Source organism: Lolium perenne, chromosome 3, assembly GCF_019359855.2.
Source record: "Lolium perenne isolate Kyuss_39 chromosome 3, Kyuss_2.0, whole genome shotgun sequence".
Taxonomy (NCBI): Eukaryota; Viridiplantae; Streptophyta; class Magnoliopsida; order Poales; family Poaceae; genus Lolium; species Lolium perenne.
The window spans coordinates 13,369,037-13,389,139 of NC_067246.2; the positions used below are offsets into that span (position 1 = coordinate 13,369,037).

General features: G+C 42.9%; 2 protein-coding genes across 2 annotated transcripts; both read right to left on the minus strand.

Moving 5' to 3' along the window:
• Window positions 1–248: 248 nt before the first annotated feature.
• Window positions 249–3,180, minus strand: LOC127321473 (uncharacterized). The gene is made up of 10 exons (XM_071827070.1): window positions 3,126–3,180; window positions 2,532–2,612; window positions 2,332–2,445; window positions 2,001–2,254; window positions 1,707–1,916; window positions 1,437–1,529; window positions 1,251–1,352; window positions 669–1,151; window positions 435–596; window positions 249–290 (listed from the first exon to the last, which is right to left on the minus strand). The coding sequence occupies exons 1-10, from the start codon at window positions 3,178–3,180 to the stop codon at window positions 249–251; spliced, it is 1,596 nt and encodes a 531-aa protein (XP_071683171.1).
• A 206-nt stretch (window positions 3,181–3,386) lies between these two features.
• LOC127321472 (uncharacterized) lies at window positions 3,387–7,047 on the minus strand. Its single transcript, XM_051350508.1, has 4 exons — window positions 4,427–7,047; window positions 4,282–4,344; window positions 4,140–4,166; window positions 3,387–4,050 (listed from the first exon to the last, which is right to left on the minus strand). The coding sequence occupies exons 1-4, from the start codon at window positions 7,045–7,047 to the stop codon at window positions 3,387–3,389; spliced, it is 3,375 nt and encodes a 1,124-aa protein (XP_051206468.1).
• Between the last annotated feature and the right edge of the window lie 13,056 nt (window positions 7,048–20,103).

The window sequence follows — 20,103 nt, forward strand, 5'->3', positions numbered from 1 at the left end:
AGTGTTCAGAACAGCCTATATTACAAGCCATATCAACCTAGACTAGACATCATGTTTCTTTTAGATCGGCTATATCCACACCACCAATTTAACTATACATGGACGAGAAGGTGTAGGAAAAATGTGGCAAACATGTTATTTTCCGCATTCATTAGTAAAAAAATCATAGCCTGTTGACAACCAAGATAATTCCTTATGTATTTTGGCCAAAAACAACCTCAAATATAGCAAGATGACTTCTTTTTTCTCTAGATCTCTTCAGGGTTCCAGATAGTCAAAGAATGGATTTTCTAAATACCAAATACACCTTACAAGCATCATTCTTTCAGTATTTATCAATACAATAACAAGGATATGTGCGTCAATAAAATGATATTGACACCAACTATGAACTTCGACTCGGAAGTGCTGAGCAATGGAAGGTTGGCACTTACCATAGCTCGAAAAATGCGTGTGTTCAGTTTAGCAGCTGCAGCAAGCTGGTTTGGTGGAATCATATTTTTTTTACCCGGAGCGGCATTAGTACTTGGTGTCTGAAAAAGTGACCTTGAGACATTTGGATTAGTATTTTCCTTGCCATTCCTCCTAGGGGCGATCTGCAAAGAAGTATAAAGTGAACATGCAGCTCAAGTAAAGTTAAAATGTCACAAAAAAATGACTTGAGTTACCTGTTGCGCTAATGTCTGTTGGGATCCCATCATTTCCGTCATTTCTGCAAAAAATTTCATGAACGACTCCTCAACTGCCTGCAATTCTAGCTGCCTTGATCTGCGTTCCTCTTCTAAAAGTCTTTCCCTCTCTATTCTATCTTCTTGTAACCTCTCCTCCAGTCGTTGTCGTTCAGCTCGCTCAAGTTCTAGTTGTTGCTGCGTATTTTCACGCTCAGCTTGGAGTTCATCTTGCAATTGCGTAACTTGCTGGTTGAGCTCAGCATTTTGTCTTTGGGAAGCACGGGATTGCTCTTCAAGCTCAACACGAAACCTATCAGCCGGTCTAGGAGGTTTAGCCATGTAGCCATACCCACGAGGCTGTGAGGATTTGCATCCCATTGTGGTTTTATAGTTGGTCTGAAAAATATTGTTCCTATCTTCAGTTGAAACTGGGCCATTAGTTTCACCTTCCTTTAGGTTTACTTCTTCACAAGCTTTGTCCTACACACAAAAAAAATAGTCTTGCCACTAAGATTGCTGAAATGGCTATAAAACTAATATATAGTGAGATGAATGATTGTGCTGAGAAATATAACTCACATAAACATCCTGAGATTCTCTGTTAGACCATATTCCATTCTTTGTGTGAGTCAGTTCCCAGAGAGCTATACAATCGGGCTCTTCTCCAGTTTCTAAATCTCTCTGCAAGTTGTATAAAGATGTCACGAAGCATGTAGATATATTGGACTCTAAAGAAGCAAATACATTAATTTACTCATCTCATACCTTCTCAAAACTGAGTTGTGAGTAAGATTTTGATCCAACTCTGTGTATTGCCTTTTGTTTTTTGCGATTATCAGAGTTCTTTTGGCTAGTTTCCTAACAGTGCATAGAAAAAATAAATCTATGTGAGGTAGACAATTTCAGCAAAGTACATCTGACAATGCATAGAAAAAATAAATCTATGGGAGCTTTCAGCACTGGGTACACCCTTTTATGTGAAATAGACAATTTCAGCAAAGTACATACTACACAAACAATGAATTTAGAGAAAACCTGGAATTTTGAATTAGTGCCAAAGTAATTAATCAGCCACTCCCACTCTTCTGGCTGTAAATCCTCCGGCACATTAGCCATTCGAGCGGCATCAGTATTGTAGGCCTTGTATGTGGAGTGAAGAGTTGACCGCCAACCTCTGTAACGCTCTTTAGCAATTTTAAGTATTTTATCCTCCATATCTGGTGTATCTTCCAAGTTCCATCTTTCCTAAAACAGATCAAAAGACAGTCAGTCAGTAGTGAAATATTGATGCAACATGGAAGACGGAGATACGAGAAAGCTAATACTCACAAGCACATCCGCAACTATGAGTCGATGAACAGAAGCGTGAATGTCAGCCCACGTCCTCACACCAATGAGTGGCATCCTTCTTTTCATAAAAACTACCACGTCATCTACAAATGAACGATAATTCATTCCTGTTGAACCACCCAACCTATCTGAAAATGCAACATTCAGCTTTGCAGATCCACTGGCAAAGCGCTTCTTGGATACTTTTAAACCTTTTAGAACACCTCGTCCACTCTTCTTTTGTCCATCAGCTTCTACAAAGGAAAGCATACAAGGAGTAATAATTTTAACTGATAGAAGAACATGGCACTGAAATTTTCAACAAAACTACCATTTTGTATTTGCACACGATTGCGGCGGGCATGAGATGGCCAATCATTCAGTGAACACATATCATTGGCATGTTGAGAGGCGTCTGGTGTAGTGTCAGATTGTCCTTGTGTACCTATCATAACAGTTCAGAATTTAAAAGATCAAATATAAAATGAATAGCAGAAGATTAGCTGACTGGAAAAGGTTGGCATTTTTTACCAGATCTGTGTTGTCCAGGCCGCCTGTTTTTGTAAGAGGTTATACTTTCAGTCCTTGATAACAGAACTGAGCCTCTTGTTACTGAACACAAGATTACGGTTGAAGAAATTTATATAAGTGCAAGAATAAAAATAAATAATAACAAACTTGTATGCATGAGAGAACTCGGTCAAACATCATAGTGAAAAGAAAATGAGTACCATGTGTTACAAGCACATTTATGAGAGCAGAACTTTTTTGAAAGAATCATGCCACGTGGCTAGTACAATGGAGTAGAGTATACATCAAACAGTACTTATATTTTCCAACTGTAGATCAGATTTTCAAATTCGAAATTAATTTTAGCTATTCAGCTTTTTGGTATGCAGCATGTGCCATATTTTTAAGAGGTATGCATCAACGTGCTGCATGATTAAACACAGAAATGTATTGATAGTATGCGTAATGACAGTACATATGTTTCTATACCATTCAGCCAAGAGAATTCTGAAGCATCTCTGTCTTCTGTATCACCTGCTTGTGAATGTTCACTATTATTTATAAGAAGAACTACTAGCAGCAAATGTAAATGAACACATTCTAATTAATAATTACCATGTTGTGGCATCATGGTTCGATTCCAGTATGCACTACCCTGCCTTGAAGCCATAGTTGCATCCCTTTTCTAGTTAATCTCTCAAATCTGCAAGGAAAAAAAACTTAGATGTTAGTTTTCACAGATCAAATGTATCAGATTGTCATTTCCTTTATACAAAACATCCAACATGAGAGTATGCACACGACACTCAATGAAATACAGAATAACATGAAGAATTGTCTTTGCATTTTACAGAAAAACTAAAGCCAAATTAAATTCTATACAAAAAATCCTTGATCATCATCTGAATCTTCCTGTACCAAAGGAGCAACATGGCCATCATTTATGTAAGTCTCGTCATCTTCGACATCATCATCTGATTCAACTTGAATTTCTTCATACTCAATAGGTTTTATACTTTGAATAACTGAAACATCACTGCTGGCTCCTTCTACACCAGATCTACGCCAACTAGTGATCTCTTCAGTTATGTCTGGGACGGTCGTTTCGCCTACTCCAAGATCCAGTATGTCTGCATCAGCTTCCGCAAGGTCTTCACCATTCAAAGCAGAAGGGGCAAATAGATTCCGTGGATTCATCTTAACAACAGTTACCCAATTGGGCTTCTTCACATCTCTCACGTAAAAAACCTGTTCAGCTTGAATGCCTAGAATGTAAGGTTCATCTTTAAATCGGAGTTGAGTAGTGTCAACATCGACATTTCCATATATATTTTTCTTATAGCCTCTACTTTGATTTCTATCAGGAGGAGGCACATCAAACCAGTCACACTGGAACAAAACTACCTCCTTGTCAATACCAAAATCAAGACATATTATTTTCTGGATCACTCCATAATAATCAATATGGCCAGTACTTTCATCGCCCTTGACTATGACGCCGCTATTTTGGGTACCCAAGTCCTTTTCTATATGGGCATTTCTAAAGAAAAATCCATTTACAACCTTACGGTTGTAAATACGAGCTCGGTGATCAGGCCCTCAAGCTAGTGCATAAATAAGACTGCTAACTTTCCCATCATTATGGAGATCTGTAATCTGCATCATGGCATGCAGTATGTTAGAAAAGTTGTATACTATTATTGTTGTAGTGCGAGGATTAATTGTTAAAGTATAAAAGAAAATTACACGTCTCTCAAACCAGCCTACGAACTCTTCTTTGTGTTTCTTTTCAGCATTACGAGAATTATTGCTTCCGAGCTCCTCAAGATGCTCGCTATGAAAGAAAACAAGCAGTTATGTCGACATGTATCATTTTATGCATATCATGACCAAAAATAGATTCATAGATATCTTACCTTACCCACGTCTTGGTTTCTTTGCAGTTTGTTATTATGTAGTGCCTAATTTGATTCATCTCAGCAAAGGAGAGTGGTTCATATGTAAAACCTTTCTTAGAGTAATCGACTGGGCTAATTATGTCAATCTCTGGGGCTGGTTGATTTATTGCAGCACCTTCATGACGTTCTGGCTGATTAAGTTTAGTATGGGTGTCATCGAGGAATCGACTACAAAATGTCATGCACTCTTCTAAGATGTACCCCTCGGCAATCGAACCTTCAGGTTGAGCTTTATTCCGCACATACCCTTTAAGTGTACGCAAATATCGCTCAATCGGATACATCCATCTGTACAAGACAGGTCCTCCCAATCGAGCTTCTTCAGCAAGATGAATTGGAAGATGCATCATGATATCAAAGAACGCTGGTGGAAATATCATCTCCAGCTGACAAAGAGTTTCTGGAATTTTTTTGCTCAACTTCACTAAATCTTCTTCTTTCAACTCCTTGGAACAAAGATCAGAAAAGAATTGACTCAACTCAAGCAATGGGATAACAACCTTTTCTGGCAGGAGGTTGCGCAATGCAATAGGAAGAAGTTTCTGGAATATGACATGGCAGTCATGAGTTTTGAGGCCAAACACCTTACACTTCTCTAGGTCCACACATCTCTTTATGTTTGATGCATAGCCATCGGGCATCTTCACGCTCTGCAAAAACCTGCATAACATTCTCTTCTCTTCCTTAGTCAAAGCATAGCAAGCTTTTGGTAGTTCATACTTATGTTTTCCAACCTCTGGATGTTGATCCTTTCTTATCTTCATGTCCTGCAAATCAAGACGAGCCTTTAAACTATCCTTGGATTTACCATCCATCTCAAGCAATGTCCCCAAAATGCTATCGCAAATGTTCTTCTCGATATGCATCACATCCAAGTTGTGCCTTACTAGCAATTCCTTCCAATAAGGGAGCTGGAAAAATATACTTTTCTTTCGCCAGTTATGCCAGCTATTATTATCATCTCTCTTTCTCTTATTTGTTCGCCCAAATGTTACTTGCTCAAAGCTTTGATGTTGTTGTACCACTTCAGCACCTGAAAGCGGCACTGGAGCATCTCTATGTTCTGTCTTGTTGTTGAACAAACTCTTGTTTCGACGCCACTTGTGGTTTCTAGGCAGAAAACGACGGTGTCCCATGTAGCAGTGTTTACGACCAAATTTCAGCCATAAATAATCTGTATATTTGTGGCAATAAGGGCATGCTAACTTGCCTTTTGTGCTCCAACCACATAGCATTGCATAAGCTGGGAAGTCATTAATCGTCCATAGGAGACATGCATACATCTGGAAATCTTTCTTCTCCGCGGCATCATATGTATTAGCACCATTAACCCACAGATCCTTCAGTTCATCTATCAAAGGCTGCAAGTAAACATCGATGTTATTTCCTGCTGACTTTGGTCCTGGAATTATCATTGACATTATCCAATATGGTTGTTTCATGCACAACCATGGAGGCAAGTTATATGGGATAAGGATCACTGGCCATGTTGTGTGTGATATGCTCATCAGCCCAAACGGATTAAATCCATCAGAAGCAAGCCCAAGTCTAACATTGCGAGCATCTTTTGCGAATGTATCAGAATACAGATTATCAACATGCTTCCATGCCAAAGAATCTGCAGGATGCCTCATTGTCTTATCATCCACACGGTCCTTCTTATGCCATTGCATATATGATGATGTGGCTTCTGTCATAAATAGCCTTTGCAACCGTGGAGTAAGGGGAAAATATCGCAGAACTTTCTGAGGCACCGGCTTCTTTTCTTTACTACTTGGTGGTGCCTCATTTGGGTCATTGCTAGGAGCAGTTTTCCATCTAGACGCATTGCAGATAGGACAGCTCTCCAATTGAGCATACTCTTTGCGGAATAGCACACAATCATTAACACATGCATCTATCTTCTGGTAGTCGAGCCCAAGATCTCGGATAACCTTCTGAACTTTTGCTAAAGTATTTGGAATGCAGTGGCCCTTTGGAAGCACCTCGGAGAATAACTGTAGTATTAAATCACATGCTCTATTGCTCAACCCACACAAGCACTTGATTTGGTACAGCTTCACAATGAACGACAGCTTTGTGACCTCCTTGCAGCCAGGGTACAACTCTTTTTCGGCATCCTTTAGTAAATTAAAGAAGGCCTTGGCAGCTGAATTTGGTTCCTGGTCGTGTTCACCCCTGCCCGAAGCATCTCCATGATTAGCATCAGCACCCTCCTCTTCATCAGTTGTGTTACTTCCTACGTTGCTTCCCCTTATAAGTGTATTGAGCATATCACGAACTGCAGAATCATCATTTCCCGCCTCTTCATTACCAGATCCTTGGGACATGCTTTCCTCATCAGATTCTTCACCATGGTATATCCAACTAGTATAAGTAGGATCCATCCCATGGTGTAGCAAGTCAAGGTGAACATCCCTCCTTTTTTTGGGACAGATGTTGACACATTTTCTACACGGGCATGGGACAGAAGTGTCCTCATCAGCACCGTCAAAAGCAAAATCTAGGAATTCCTTCATGCCAGCCTGCCACTCTACAGAACCCCTATCCCTATCCATCCAACTCGTATCTCTCGCCATCTAGCTTGATCTTTGAATGAACAAAATTAGCTACATGGCTTGAAAAGAATCAAACATATTATAGTACTTCAAAATCATTACTACGCATAAGAATATGTTACCGAACTGATAATTTTCCAAAATTTACAAAAACAAATTTATATAGCCAAGGAGTGATGTCGTATATTGGTCCAACTGCAATAATAACAAGCAAATCTGATATGTGGTTGAAGATTACCTAATTAGAAGATGTGCTGCTCAACTTTTGCATGTAAAGCAGTTTATTTTCTTCACACCGCCTCCCTGAACTTACTCCTACAGAACAGTATATCAAACATTTTATATTGCACAGAAGTATATGATACATTTCATGATACCACACTAATAGGTACGACATGCATTAAAACATAAAGCAGTTCCATATATCATGAGCAAGGGAATGGAGGATATACAAGAAACTGGATCATATTGATTGCAGGATAAATGTGATTATAAACTGGATCCTACACGAGTAAACACTACTTATAAGAAACTTTCCACACACAAAAAGCACACGTATGCTCCCAGCCATGTGCTGACGGCTTACACACGCCCTAACTAGATCATATTGAATGCAGGATTCAGTTTTGAGATTGATACAGACTGCATCCATGACAGAGGAAGAGGGCGCAGTCTGGCTTTGGCACAAGATCGTGCCCCCGATGTCTAGGAACAGTGACACACCGGACATGTCCTGTGCCGCCTTCTAGGAGCCACTGTGCATCTGTCGTGCGACTAGTACCACCGGAGAATAGGAGCAGCGAGAAGTCGCGCCGCCGCCACGCCGGGGAGCTGCGCGAGCTCGCGCCTCCACCACGCAGGCGAGATTCAGAAGGAGGACCCTGGACGCCGCCGCCTCCAGACCAGTCAGAGCGGCGCCGCCGCGCTCCGGGTGTCTCAGACGAGGGAGACGCGAGGGTATGTGCGGGAGGGGGAGGGGTAGGGAGAGGTGGCTGGATGGCCCGGCCGCCGTCAAAGGCCGGTCGGTGGTCGCTGGCGGCAATGGGAAAGAGGGATGCGGCGTGTGTTTTAGTGGGAAAAATACCTTCCGCCGCCGCTGCACTTAGAGTAAAGGCGGTCTGCAATGGAGTATTACCTCGATTTTACTTCGATTTTCCGCCCCGACGCCGTGACCGAGGAAGAACCAATCTAGATTAGTTTAAGAGGTCCTGTGTATTTCGTGGGCGTAGTGGTCTCGTGGTTTCCTGGTTAAGCGGGAACTAATAAATTTTTTTGGTGGGAAACCGTTCGCGCAAAGAATAATTTTAGATTCTGGTGGGAAATTAGTTAATTGTGGTTTAAAATTTTCTTTTCAAAATAAACGTGGAACCACCGAATAAGATGTTGTGCCAGGTCAAACACAAATACATGAGGAAAAAAGAGGTAAATACCTTGTGGGGCACGTGTGTGCCAATACACAACAACATACACGTCTCACAAACCTTCCTTGCTGCTAAATTGTTACATAAAAAAATATTTCATGCCGATTGTTGGTACTATTAGTCAATATATTTAAAGTATAACTTTAATAAAAACCGGTCTAACATATGGGCCTTTGAACAATGTTGCAATATCACATCCTATCTGGCAACAATAAACTGTCGTGGCAATATGAGCAAGATATTACCACGCATATTCATTTTGTTGCAATATGCACAAGATATTACAACGCACGTATTTTTGTGGCAACATATATTCTCTATTGCAACAAAACTATGTGCCTATGGCAATGTAATAAAATTGTTGCAGTACATGCAAAGTATTGCCACAAGTTGGCATTTTGTCGCAATAACTAACCTCTATTGCAACCAAAGCTCACCTTAACACAACAGGAAAAAATCGTGGCAATTCATGGCCCCTATTACCACAAAAGCTGACTTTGTGGTGATATTGGCCTTTATTGCAACAAAATTATTTCCGTTGTAATAAATTTTGTTGCAATACACATGAATTCTTGTAGTGGTGGGATAACATAGTAGCAGTATACCCAGCTGAGAAAGTATTCACCTGGGAGGAGTTCAAGCAGAAATTCAGGGAATCCAATGTCCCTGAAAGTGTGATGGAGTTAAAGCGCAGAGAGTTCGAGAATCTCGAACAGAAAGACAAAGCAATTATGACATACGTCAGAGAATTTTCAGGGCTAGCCAGATACGCCGCTGAAGAAGTTAGTACTGATGATAAAAGGAAGAAAAGGTTCATGAGAGGATTGAGTTCAGCTTACAAGGTGCAACTCAGGATGCTGAGAGCCACAGAGTTTCAAGAATTGGTTGATGCAGCCATCACTCTGGAAGATGACTTTAAACAAGTCCAAGAGGAGAAGCGTAAGAAGGCCAAGTTTGAGCCGAAGAAGTTTGTTAGCAACAAGCCCCACACCAGTTTGGCTTTCAAGCCGAGGTACAACCCCAATAATAACAGGAGGAACTTAGGATTCCAGTCTATGGCCCAGGTTATTTGCCGTAACTGTGGATTTAAAGGACATGTCTCAAAGGATTGCCGGAAACCAAAGGTGATCTGTTTTGGTTGTCGCCAGGAAGGGCATATGCTGAAAGATTGCCCTAATAGAAACAACAGTGGAGGAAAGTCAGGAGGAGGAGGGAATCGGAACGGAAACTCCGGAGGAAACTGGAAGAACAAGAAGCCCTTCGGAAAGCTGAACTGTACCAGCCTGGAGGAAGTGATTAACTCGGATAAAGCTGTCATAGGTACGCTTCAGATACTCACTCATCCTGGCAAAGTACTTTTTGATACTGGTGCAACCACATCATTCATTTCTCAGCAATTTATCATCAAACATGGGATTAATTGCACTAAGTTAGAAACACCCATTACCATACTATCTGCGTGGGGAACGATATTAGTTACCCACGTTAAGCAAAAGTAGGTCATCATGATCCGTAGATGTGCGTTTGACGCAGACCTGTTTGTTCTACCCATGAAGGACATAGATGTCATTCTTGGTATGAACTGGTTAGAGGAGAACGGAGCCTTGATAGATTGTGCAAACAAGACAGTGTCTTTAAAAAGTCCAGACGGAGGAAGAATGATTTATCAAGGAGATAAACATACCTAGATTGGGGTTGAGTTATAGCTGAATAGTATGAAGGAGATGAAACTTGAGGACATACCGATAGTTAATGAATTCCCAGATGTTTTCCCGAAGGAGTTACCTGGAATGCCACCCGACCGGGAGATAGAGTTTACTATTGACCTAATTCCAGGAACAGCCCCGATTGCCAAGGCACCCTACAAGATGGGACCTAAGGAGTTGAAGGAACTCAAAGAGCAATTGGATGATTTGGAACAAAAAGGATTTATACAAGAAAGTATATCACCTTGGGGATCACCAGTTATATTTGTGGACAAAAGAGACGGAGGCCGGAGGATGTGCGGAGATTACCGGAACTTGAACAATGTTACTATCAAGAACAAGTATCCACTTCCCAGAATACAAGATCTGTTTGATCAAGTCAGAGGAGCAGGAGTATTCTCCAAAATTGATCTAAGATCGGGTTATCACCAGATAAAGATCAAGAAAGAAGATGTTCCAAAGACTGCCTTTGTTTCAAGGTATGGACATCATGAGTACTTAGTCGTACCTTTTGGGTTAACCAATGCCCCAGCAATATTCATGAATCTCATGAATAAGATATTCATGCCCTATCTTGACAAGTTTTTCATCGTGTTCATTGATGATATCTTGATATATTCCAAGGATAAGGCTGAACATGCAGAACATCTCAGGATAGTGTTACAAACACTAAGGGAACATCAGCTCTATGCCAAATTCAGCAAGTGTGAGTTTTGGCTAGACCAAGTAGAATTTCTGGGACATGTGATTAGCAAGGATGGAATCGCAGTAAACCCAAGCAAAGTAGCAGCAGTTTTGGAGTGGGAAGCACCTAAGAATGTCAAGGAAATAAGAGGATTCTTAGGCATGGCAGGATACTACAGAAGATTCATCGAAGGATTCTCCAAGATAGCGGGACCAATGACTAAGTTGTTAAGGAAGAACACACCATTTGTGTGGTCAGATGAGTGTGAGCAGAGTTTTCAGACTCTGAAGGAAAAACTAACAACAGCACCTGTGTTAGCAGTACCAGAAGTTGGCAAGGATTACACCGTGTATTGTGACACATCCAAGCATGGATTGGGATGTGTACTTATGCAAGATCGGAAAGTGATATCTTATGGATCAAGGCAACTCAGACCTCATGAAGTCAACTATTCGACACATGATTTAGAGCTAGCAGCAGTTGTATTTGCATTGAAAGGATGGAGGCATTTTCTTTATGGAGCAAAGTGTGAACTTTGTACTGATCACAAGAGTCTCAAATACTTCTTCACTCAGAAGGAACTGAATATGAGACAGAAAAGATGGCTCAAATTGATCAAAGACTATGATTTGACCATCAACTACACACCTGGAAAGGCCAATGTTGTAGCCGATGCTTTAAGCCGGAAGAGCACCGGAGGAGTTGAACAATAACTACCACCGGAGTTGAAGAAGGAAATAAGCCAAGCACAGATACAACTTTGGGAGAAGGAAGCACATGAGGGACTATCAGCACTACAAGTTGCGGATGAACTAAACGTGAATTTGAAGAATGAGATCATCATGGGTCAATTGGATGATCCATTCATCATGGAGGAAATAAGAAGGATTGATGAAGGAAGAATATCAGAATTCCACCTGGGCGAGTCTGGATCATTATGGTTTCAGAAAAGTTTTTGTGTTCCAGATAACGCCGAGCTTAAGGAAGTGATACTAAGAGAAACACATCAAACACCATATTCAATCCATCCAGGAAGTACAAAGATGTACATGGACCTAAAAGAGTTGTTCTGGTGGAATAACATGAAGAGAGAAATCGCACAGTATGTGGCAGAATGCCATACTTGTCAAAGGGTGAAAGCAGAACATCAAAGTCCGGCAGGACCATTGCAACCTTTACCGATCCCGGAATGGAAGTGGGAAGAGATGGGAATGGATTTTGTCACCGGACTACCCATGACCAATAAAAAGAAGGACATGATATGGGTAATCGTGGACCGGTTGACTAAAAGTGCACATTTCTTAGCAGTAAACCAACAGGATAAAGGTGAGAAGCTTATAGATCTTTATATCAAAGAGATTGTGAGTAAACACGGAGTTCCCAAAAAGATAGTGTTAGATCGAGGATCTGTGTTCACATCAGCTTTCTGGAAACAACTACACGAAGCTTTAGGATCCAAGTTGGACTATAGCACAGCTTATCATCCTCAGACGGGAGGACAAACCGAGAGGACAAATCAGATACTTGAGGACATGCTTAGGGCTTGTGCCCTAGATTTCGGAGGATCATGGGAGGAACACTTACCATTAGCAGAGTTTTCTTACAATAACAGCTATCAAAGCAGTATCAAGATGGCACCGTTTGAAGCTTTGTATGGAAGGAAGTGTAGGTCACCTATCTGTTGGTATGAAGCAGGTTCAAGTAAAGAGTTTGACCCAGATTATGTGAAGGAGAAACAACATATCATTGATGTGATTAGGGACAGACTTAAGATAGCTCAAAGCCGACAGAAGAGTTATGCAGATCAAAAGAGAAGGACATGGGAACCAAAAGTTGGAGACATGGTATACTTAAAGGTTAGTCCGATGATAGGTCTTCAAAGATTTGGAGTAAAGGGGAAACTTAGCCCTAGATACATCGGACCATTCAAGATATTGAGTCAGAACCGAGGGTTAGCCTTTGAATTGGATCTACCGGGAAAGTTTGCCCAGGTACACAATGTATTCCATGTGTCACAACTCCGGAGATGTCTAAAGACACTAGATGATCCAGTATCTCATGAAGAGCTAGATCTTCAGCCAGATTTAACTTATATCGAGAAGCCAGCCAAGATTCTCGAAGAGAACTGGAAACAACTCAGGAACAGAGCTATTAAATATTGCAAGATTCAGTGGAAGCATCATCCTGAAAGAGAAGCCACCTGGGAAAAAGAGGAAGACTTGAGGAAATCCTATCCAGAACTGTTCAGGTATTACAACCACAACTTCGGGACGAAGTTTTCTTTAAGGGGGAAAGGCTGTAATATCCCATGATTAGAGACGATCGAGGGGTAGAATTTAGAAAGGGATGTGCATTGCATCGTAAAATCTGGGGAAATTTTGCGCTTTATTGAAAAACTGCATCTTAGGGGGGACAAGTTTCTCTCTCGACACCAGATAGGGTTAGGGTTTCGAGAGTGCGATAAACTTGGACCTATCTAAATCTCAACTTAGGGTTTTTCAGAAGAGAGGGGAACAATCCACATTTCAACTTAAGTTGCATGATTGAATTCAAACAAGTTATGTTTGAATTTCAAATTCAAACATCAATTAAGTATATTATAATTCAAATAATGGATAATACATTAAACAATTGGATGAATCAAGAATATAAAATAATAGAACATATATTCCAAGCTCATTAGGGAAAACTTGAACTTTATTGATTAACACACATAATACATTGTCATTTACATTATCCATTTGAATTATAAATATTACAACTCATTACAGGAATAGAATAAAGGAAAAAAGTAAATAAAAATTACAAATATTGATAGAGTGCTAAACTAAACAAGTAAATCTTCATGGATTTCTTGATCAACACATGTTGGATATCCTCTTGACCATCCAAATGATCCCTGCATATAAACACAAAACAAAGAAATACAAATTAGGCCAAGTGGCAAAGCCACTTGGCAGGTTAGCAAAAGAAACCAGAATTTGGTGGATATTACCAAACCAGCCGAGCTGATCCACTCACAGCCCAAGTTCCAACCAGGGAACCCACAAGCAGCTCACAAGGCTTGCTGCATGTCCAACAGCACACAAAGGCCAGGGGAGAGTCACCACACACAAACAGCAGTGCTGTCGACCATAGGAGCAAGGAGAGGGGCAGTATAAAACCTTTTCACCAGCAAACCCTAGCAGCTCATCGGTAGAAGCTCCACAGGGTAAGAACAGCAAGAAATTCTTAGAACAGCAAGAACAACACAGCCAGCCAAAATATCCAGGACTGTTCCACCAAGAACTGTTAACTGTAGAACCGGCACATGATGAAGTAAAGCGTCACAAGCTAGCCAGGAGGAGCAGGGCAAGCTTACAACAAAAACCAGAAGCAAATCCACTACATCAGCACACTTTCTAGGAGCTGGAGTGAGGTATACACAGATAAACATGAGCAGGCAACTGTTTTGCTCATTATTAAGCATATGCATCACACACAAGCCAAAAGGGTTGGAATACCCTGTTTGTATCATCACTTGGCTACCAGCCATTTGGTGCAAGCAAAACATGGGATAAGCCAGCAGGAATTCATCCAGGGGAACACTGGTTAAGCCCACAAAATAAACAGTGGCATAACCAAGGAAATCCAGCAAGGATTTGATCCTATCTAGCAAGCCAGATTCACCTAGCACCCTATAGCTAGTTACACCATCAGACAGATAGACAAATTCTTGTCTATTTATGTTTTCAACAGCAAAGGCTACTGGAGATCCAACTAGGGATCAACCAGAAAGCATATGATAGCCATAGCAAGCCACAGAGGGGGAGCTACCCTTGGCCAGCAACATGATGCTGACAGGGCCACCTCAAACCCACAAAACCATCCAGTAAAGCCACTTCATCATCACCCAGATGGGTTCAGAGTGAGCTAGGGTCCCCAACCAATGGTTGGCATCCCTCTAGCTCCAATTTATCAAATAATAGGATCATTACTGACACACAGTTCACCTCATTTATCTATTTAATCAAGCAAAGCTGCACATATAAATGAGATACATAAGTAAATAATGAACCAGACACTTGCAAATGATCCAGAGGATCACTGCAAGCATCAGCAGATGCTTGAGCAAGCAAAAGCATGCACCAGCACAGGCTTGGGTGTCACAAAAAACACAAGGAGGAGCACCAGTGAGACACAAACCATAGATCAGAAGGCAACCACCAAGCAACTGATGATCATATGATCATCAGGGCTTGCCAGAGCATGCAAGTGCATGCTAGTGCTAAGCCTAGCACCAATCCATGAATCAGACAAATGAAATACCCACAATTCATTAACAATTGCATCACAGATAATTAAATAAAGGATATGCAATTGTATCCAGTGGCACAACATCAAGGGATGTAGTTGTCTAGCCAACAACCACGCATAGTAGAGCATCACCATGAATTATAGCTCAATGAGCAACACACCAGAGGCACTGGTTCTTGCATAATGCAAGGATTACTCACAGTAATCAAGCCAGGGGCAAACAATATGAATACACATGATAGTTTAGCAGCAGCAGCAGTTGCTGGAGCAACATGGCAAGCCATGAGCATCACAGCATGCTCATGGGTAGCTACACAAGAGCTACAGCAGCACTAATGGCAAGAGCACAGGCATAAGCTAGAGAGAGGAGAGCACCAGCACAAGCACAACAATAGAGCTAGGCCATGGCAAGTAGAGCAGCAGCCGCTAGCACACCATGGCGATGCGAGAGGTAACACAGACACAAAGCACAGGAGTAGGAGCAGCAGTAGCGTAGCACCCTGGACGCCAAAGCATCCAGTGGCGAGCAAGGAGGAAGAACAGATAAGAGAGAGAGGGGGCGGAGCACTTACAGGCGAGCAGGCGAGGAGCGCAGCCATAGCGGCCACAGCGGCACACGCCGGGGGAACGGCGGCGCCAGGCCAAGCCAGGCCTGGCCACAGCAACGCCGCAGTGCCCAGCACCACCACGGCGAGGCTCACGATGGCGCCATAGCGCCAGGGACGCCGGCGGGCGGCGAATTTCCGCGGATCCGTGCGACCCACGTTGCAGAGGAGTTGGGGGCGAGCGGAGACGATGGCGAATCCCAGATCGACGCGGACCACCAGGTGCGCCGTCGAGAGGCGGTTCGTCTGCGACAAATCTCGTCGTCGGAGATGGCCGGAGGCGGCCGGAATAAAGCGGCGATGGCGGCGGCGACCACGGGTCGCAGGAGCGTGCGGGGAAATTAGGGTTAGGACGAAGGAGGCGACGCGCGAGCAACTGGGTCGGTTGGACCGAGCCCAACGGGCTGGTCCAACCTAACCAGCTCGGGCTGCCTGACAGGTGGGCCCGAGGGGCATATTGGTCATTTCCAAATTCCAAATTAAATAGAAACTTTAACAGAATTTTATAAACTATATATAACTCCAAAAAATAGATAAAAATATGCAAACCACTTAGAATAAAATTCTCTATCATAATGAAATATGAAATGGAATTTTTGAGACAAATAAAGTTGAGTCATAATTTTAATTCAAAGAATAAAGAATTAATAATAATCATTATAAATAAGACATATATTTTTAATGATAAAAGAAGACCATAAATTGTCTTGAACTTAAAAACATCTTGGCAATATTCCAAGGTAATATTTTTACTCTTAAAGAGTAATTCTAAATCATTCTTATTCGACACCTCTGACATAAAATGATAAAGCACCGGGAAGGGGGACCAAACCCTAAAAGCTGAAAGCATGCATATTTGAATCTTTAACCATTGCCCTTATCGGACAATGATGCTATCTTTCAGAAACAGAGGACCAGGGTCAGTCCAAACAATCCAACTGCACTACATTGCAGTCGCCAGGCAAGTTCATCGCTTGCTCATGTTACTTTGAGTATTTTTATCAAAATTACTTGCAAAGTACTATACTTATCACTCTTGCATTAAAAGCAAATATGCTAATTTCATAACTATGAATATGACTATGTGGTGGGCAATGGAACCATGGCATGAGTATGGTGGAGGTTCCATTGCAAGGGTTTATATCCATCTAGGATTAACAACAAATGTCGTCCAATGATTCTTGTGCCGTAAAAACAGTGTTAACCATAAGATCTGGAGTGGGACGGAGTAGTCATGTGTGTTTCCTCCTCTCGTACATCAACGGATGCGCTTGCCGTAGCAGTTGTGTTTTGAGGGAACAATGAGGGTGGGGATCCCATTCTAATTCCCCACGGTAATGCGGTCTATGATGGGTTGCAACGGCCGGCGAAGGATCATGGTTGCGACCTGATAGTTGTCGAGGTCGGAAGATATCCAAGTGATATAGCCCGGCGAGGACCCAAGGTCGGAATTGCAACAAAGGGTGGGTGTGCGAGGTCGCGAGGAAATGCAATTTTGACTAGGACCTTATACCGGGCCTCACACCACGGAAGTGTGGACGGGAAAGCTGCCCGGTTGGCACCAAGGTTAAGATCTCTTATGGGTAAAGCAACACCCCTCTGCAGAGTGTAATGAATCGTGACCTGTTACTCCCTGTTCCGGGATATGGAACCGCGAACGCTACCGGAAAGGAACTCCATGCAGTTCTAGTAAACCGGTGAAGGCTGACGGACATAGTTCTTCTGAATAAAAGCAACCTTTTGAAGAAATGATTATCAAAACATGCATTTGTATTAGACTTTCTGGTCTAGTGCCGTAGCTAGTGCATTAAACACCTATTTCCTATTATGAACTTGTTGAGTACGCTCGTACTCATACCTCTTATAATCCCCTGCTTAGATTGTCTGAATCAGCTTGAGGAGGCCAACGACGGACAAGACGGAGCAGATGGGATCTGCTACGAGGAACCAGACCTCTCTGGAGGAGTAGAGGGGTCGACTATCTGATCGTCTACGGAACCGGGGAGGTTCCAGAAGGAGAACAAGCTTAGACCACACGAGTAGTAGTAGTAATCGAGCAGTATGATAACCCTGCTTAGACCTATATTATATAAGATGTGTAAGGTTCACCTCGAACCTAGGAGTAAACCTCTATGGACCCAGGAGGAGCTCCGAGATGATGTAATTATATGGCTTGTAATACTATGTGAATGAGTTATGGACCAGCTATGTTTCTGTTGTACTACTCTGAGGGATGTAATATTTGCGGATTGGTACTTCGCACATGTTATGTCAACGACTGGCATACTACAACATGCAGTGGTATGCAGGGTCACCACACTTTTTTATCCATGATCTTGCGGCTCTGCTTAGGTGGACCTGGATGCTCTGCATGGCAGTTGCTTTGGTTCCACCTGTCAACTTTACTATCTCCAGGTAGTCGACTAACCAGTCCTCAGGATCTTGCAAACCATCGAATTTTTTGTAGTTGTCGGGTAATTTAAACCCAGACGGAACCCGAGTTTTTCGAACTCGTCGGGTATGCAGGGGATCCCACACATACCTTCCTCGTCTACTTCTGGTGAATGCCGACGTTCTCTCCTTTCTTGTCGTGCTCTATCGACTCGTGCTTGCGTTGTTGTATCTCTCGCGTTGCCTGTCCTTGGAGGATCTTGCGTTACTACAGCGGGTCGAGTTCTATTTCGCCTTGGGGCATCTTCAGGTGGTGCGCTTGTACTTGCAAACGCTGTTCCCATGGCTCCAACTCCTGCCATAGCCATGTTGTATAACGCTTCTCTTGGATCTCCAGGAGGTGGCCTAGATGCCAATATATAAGCCTGAGTCACCATATATCCGGCTTCCGGTGTTTTGGGGATGATATTTCCTCTTGTATCTATCGACATGAAGGACATATCGAGGTTTTGGATCAGATGCTCCCGCTTGCCTTCGGGTATATGAGCCAATCGAGACCTTCCTCTATCGTCAGCTGCTCTATGGTTATCTCCCGAAGTTCCTGACTATCGACTCTGCTCAGCTCTTCGCCTGCTCGACGCGGAGGCTGCAGCTTTTCTTTGCTCGAGTATCACCCTTTGTTTTTCCAATTCTCGGTTAGCACGCGCGAGTCTATATTGATATGCTTGCAGCTCTTCCACCGTGGTCGTGGTAATCATTGGCTCTGTGCTGTTCATGGCTCTTGTCGCTCTGTCCCAAGCTGCTTGCGGAAGTTGTAACCTCTGGCGAGGTGTAGGCCCGACGTACTTGCTTCCCAATCCTCTCGTGAGATCAGTGGGATCGATGTATGGATTTCCCAAATCATCGAAAGCCTCTAATGCTTCATCATCTGGACGACTTGAGTCACCGATTGCACAGACTTGATGGTATGTTGGCATTGTATGTTCATCTTCGGGGTCGGTGACACCGTCGTAATGATCGGCGAAGACCTCCCGAATAGAAGTAGATCTGTCGATGAAGTTGAAGCTGTCGATGCTTTCCAAGTCGCTGTCCAGATCGGAGTTCGTGAACGACCCGAAAGACATCCCGCCGAACAGATTGGCGAGATCTCCGCCGACGGCGGGCTTGACGTAGCTTGCCGACGAAGTTTCCTCGTCGCTTGACTTGATTGACGATGATGATCCCGAGAAATTGGAACCAATCGCTAATGGTCCAGAACAAATCGGTGCCGCTAGGCGATGTGATCCTTCTCTCCTGACACAGAAGTGGAAACTTCCGAACGTCATCTCCATTGGCTCCTCCAGATAGGCATATGCATCCACACGGGCGGGAGGGTGAGGAACAAAATCAACGAGACCAGTTTTGATATGTTTACCTCCGTCCATCGCGTTGCTTTCCACCGAAGATGTCGACGATGTTGAACGTGCCATCGAGATTAGCTCCTTGTCGCCTCTAATTCCCACAGACGGCGCCAATTGACAAGGTATTAACTTGTCAATGCCTACAAGTTGTAGACTAGGGTTTCCTGGAAAGTAGAGGGCAAGTAGATCTCGAAGGTTTCAGCCGAAAAGGTGCTCGACTGCTAAAAACTAGGGTTGTGTTGACAATGAATCGATCCCCTCTTTCTCCCTCGACTCCCCCTTATATAGGAGGCGGAGCCGAGGGTTTCGTGACATACAAGGTACAAACAGCGGGAGACTTTTTGAGTTCGTCCCGTATAATTACAAGTCTCTAGTCCTAATATATCTCTAACTTCCATATCGACGCTTTATTGGGCTTCCGGGCTTCGTAATCTTCGGATCGTGGGCCTTCAGTAAACCCCGGGTACCTTCTTCGGCAGGCCCATTGGGGATGCCTATGCCAGGGGGGGTGAACCCCTTGGAGGAGTTGGTACTCAAACTAGGGTTTCCTAGTACGAACCTATTAGCACTCGT

Excerpts from the sequence above, each read along its gene's own strand:
- LOC127321472 (XM_051350508.1), bottom strand. The coding sequence starts at position 7,047 with ATGGCGAGAGATACGAGTTGGATGGATAGGGATAGGGGTTCTGTAGAG. Across the intron at positions 4,345-4,426 it reads GAAACCAAGACGTGGGTAAG|CGAGCATCTTGAGGAGCTCG; the intron begins GTAAGATATCTA and ends TTTCTTTCATAG. Across the intron at positions 4,051-4,139 it reads ATCTCCATAATGATGGGAAA|AAATGCCCATATAGAAAAGG; the intron begins GTTAGCAGTCTT and ends ATTTTTCTTTAG.
- LOC127321473 (XM_071827070.1), bottom strand. The coding sequence starts at position 3,180 with ATGGCTTCAAGGCAGGGTAGTGCATACTGGAATCGAACCATGATGCCA. Across the intron at positions 1,353-1,436 it reads CACAACTCAGTTTTGAGAAG|AGAGATTTAGAAACTGGAGA; the intron begins GTATGAGATGAG and ends TACAACTTGCAG. Across the intron at positions 597-668 it reads AACAGACATTAGCGCAACAG|ATCGCCCCTAGGAGGAATGG; the intron begins GTAACTCAAGTC and ends ACTTCTTTGCAG.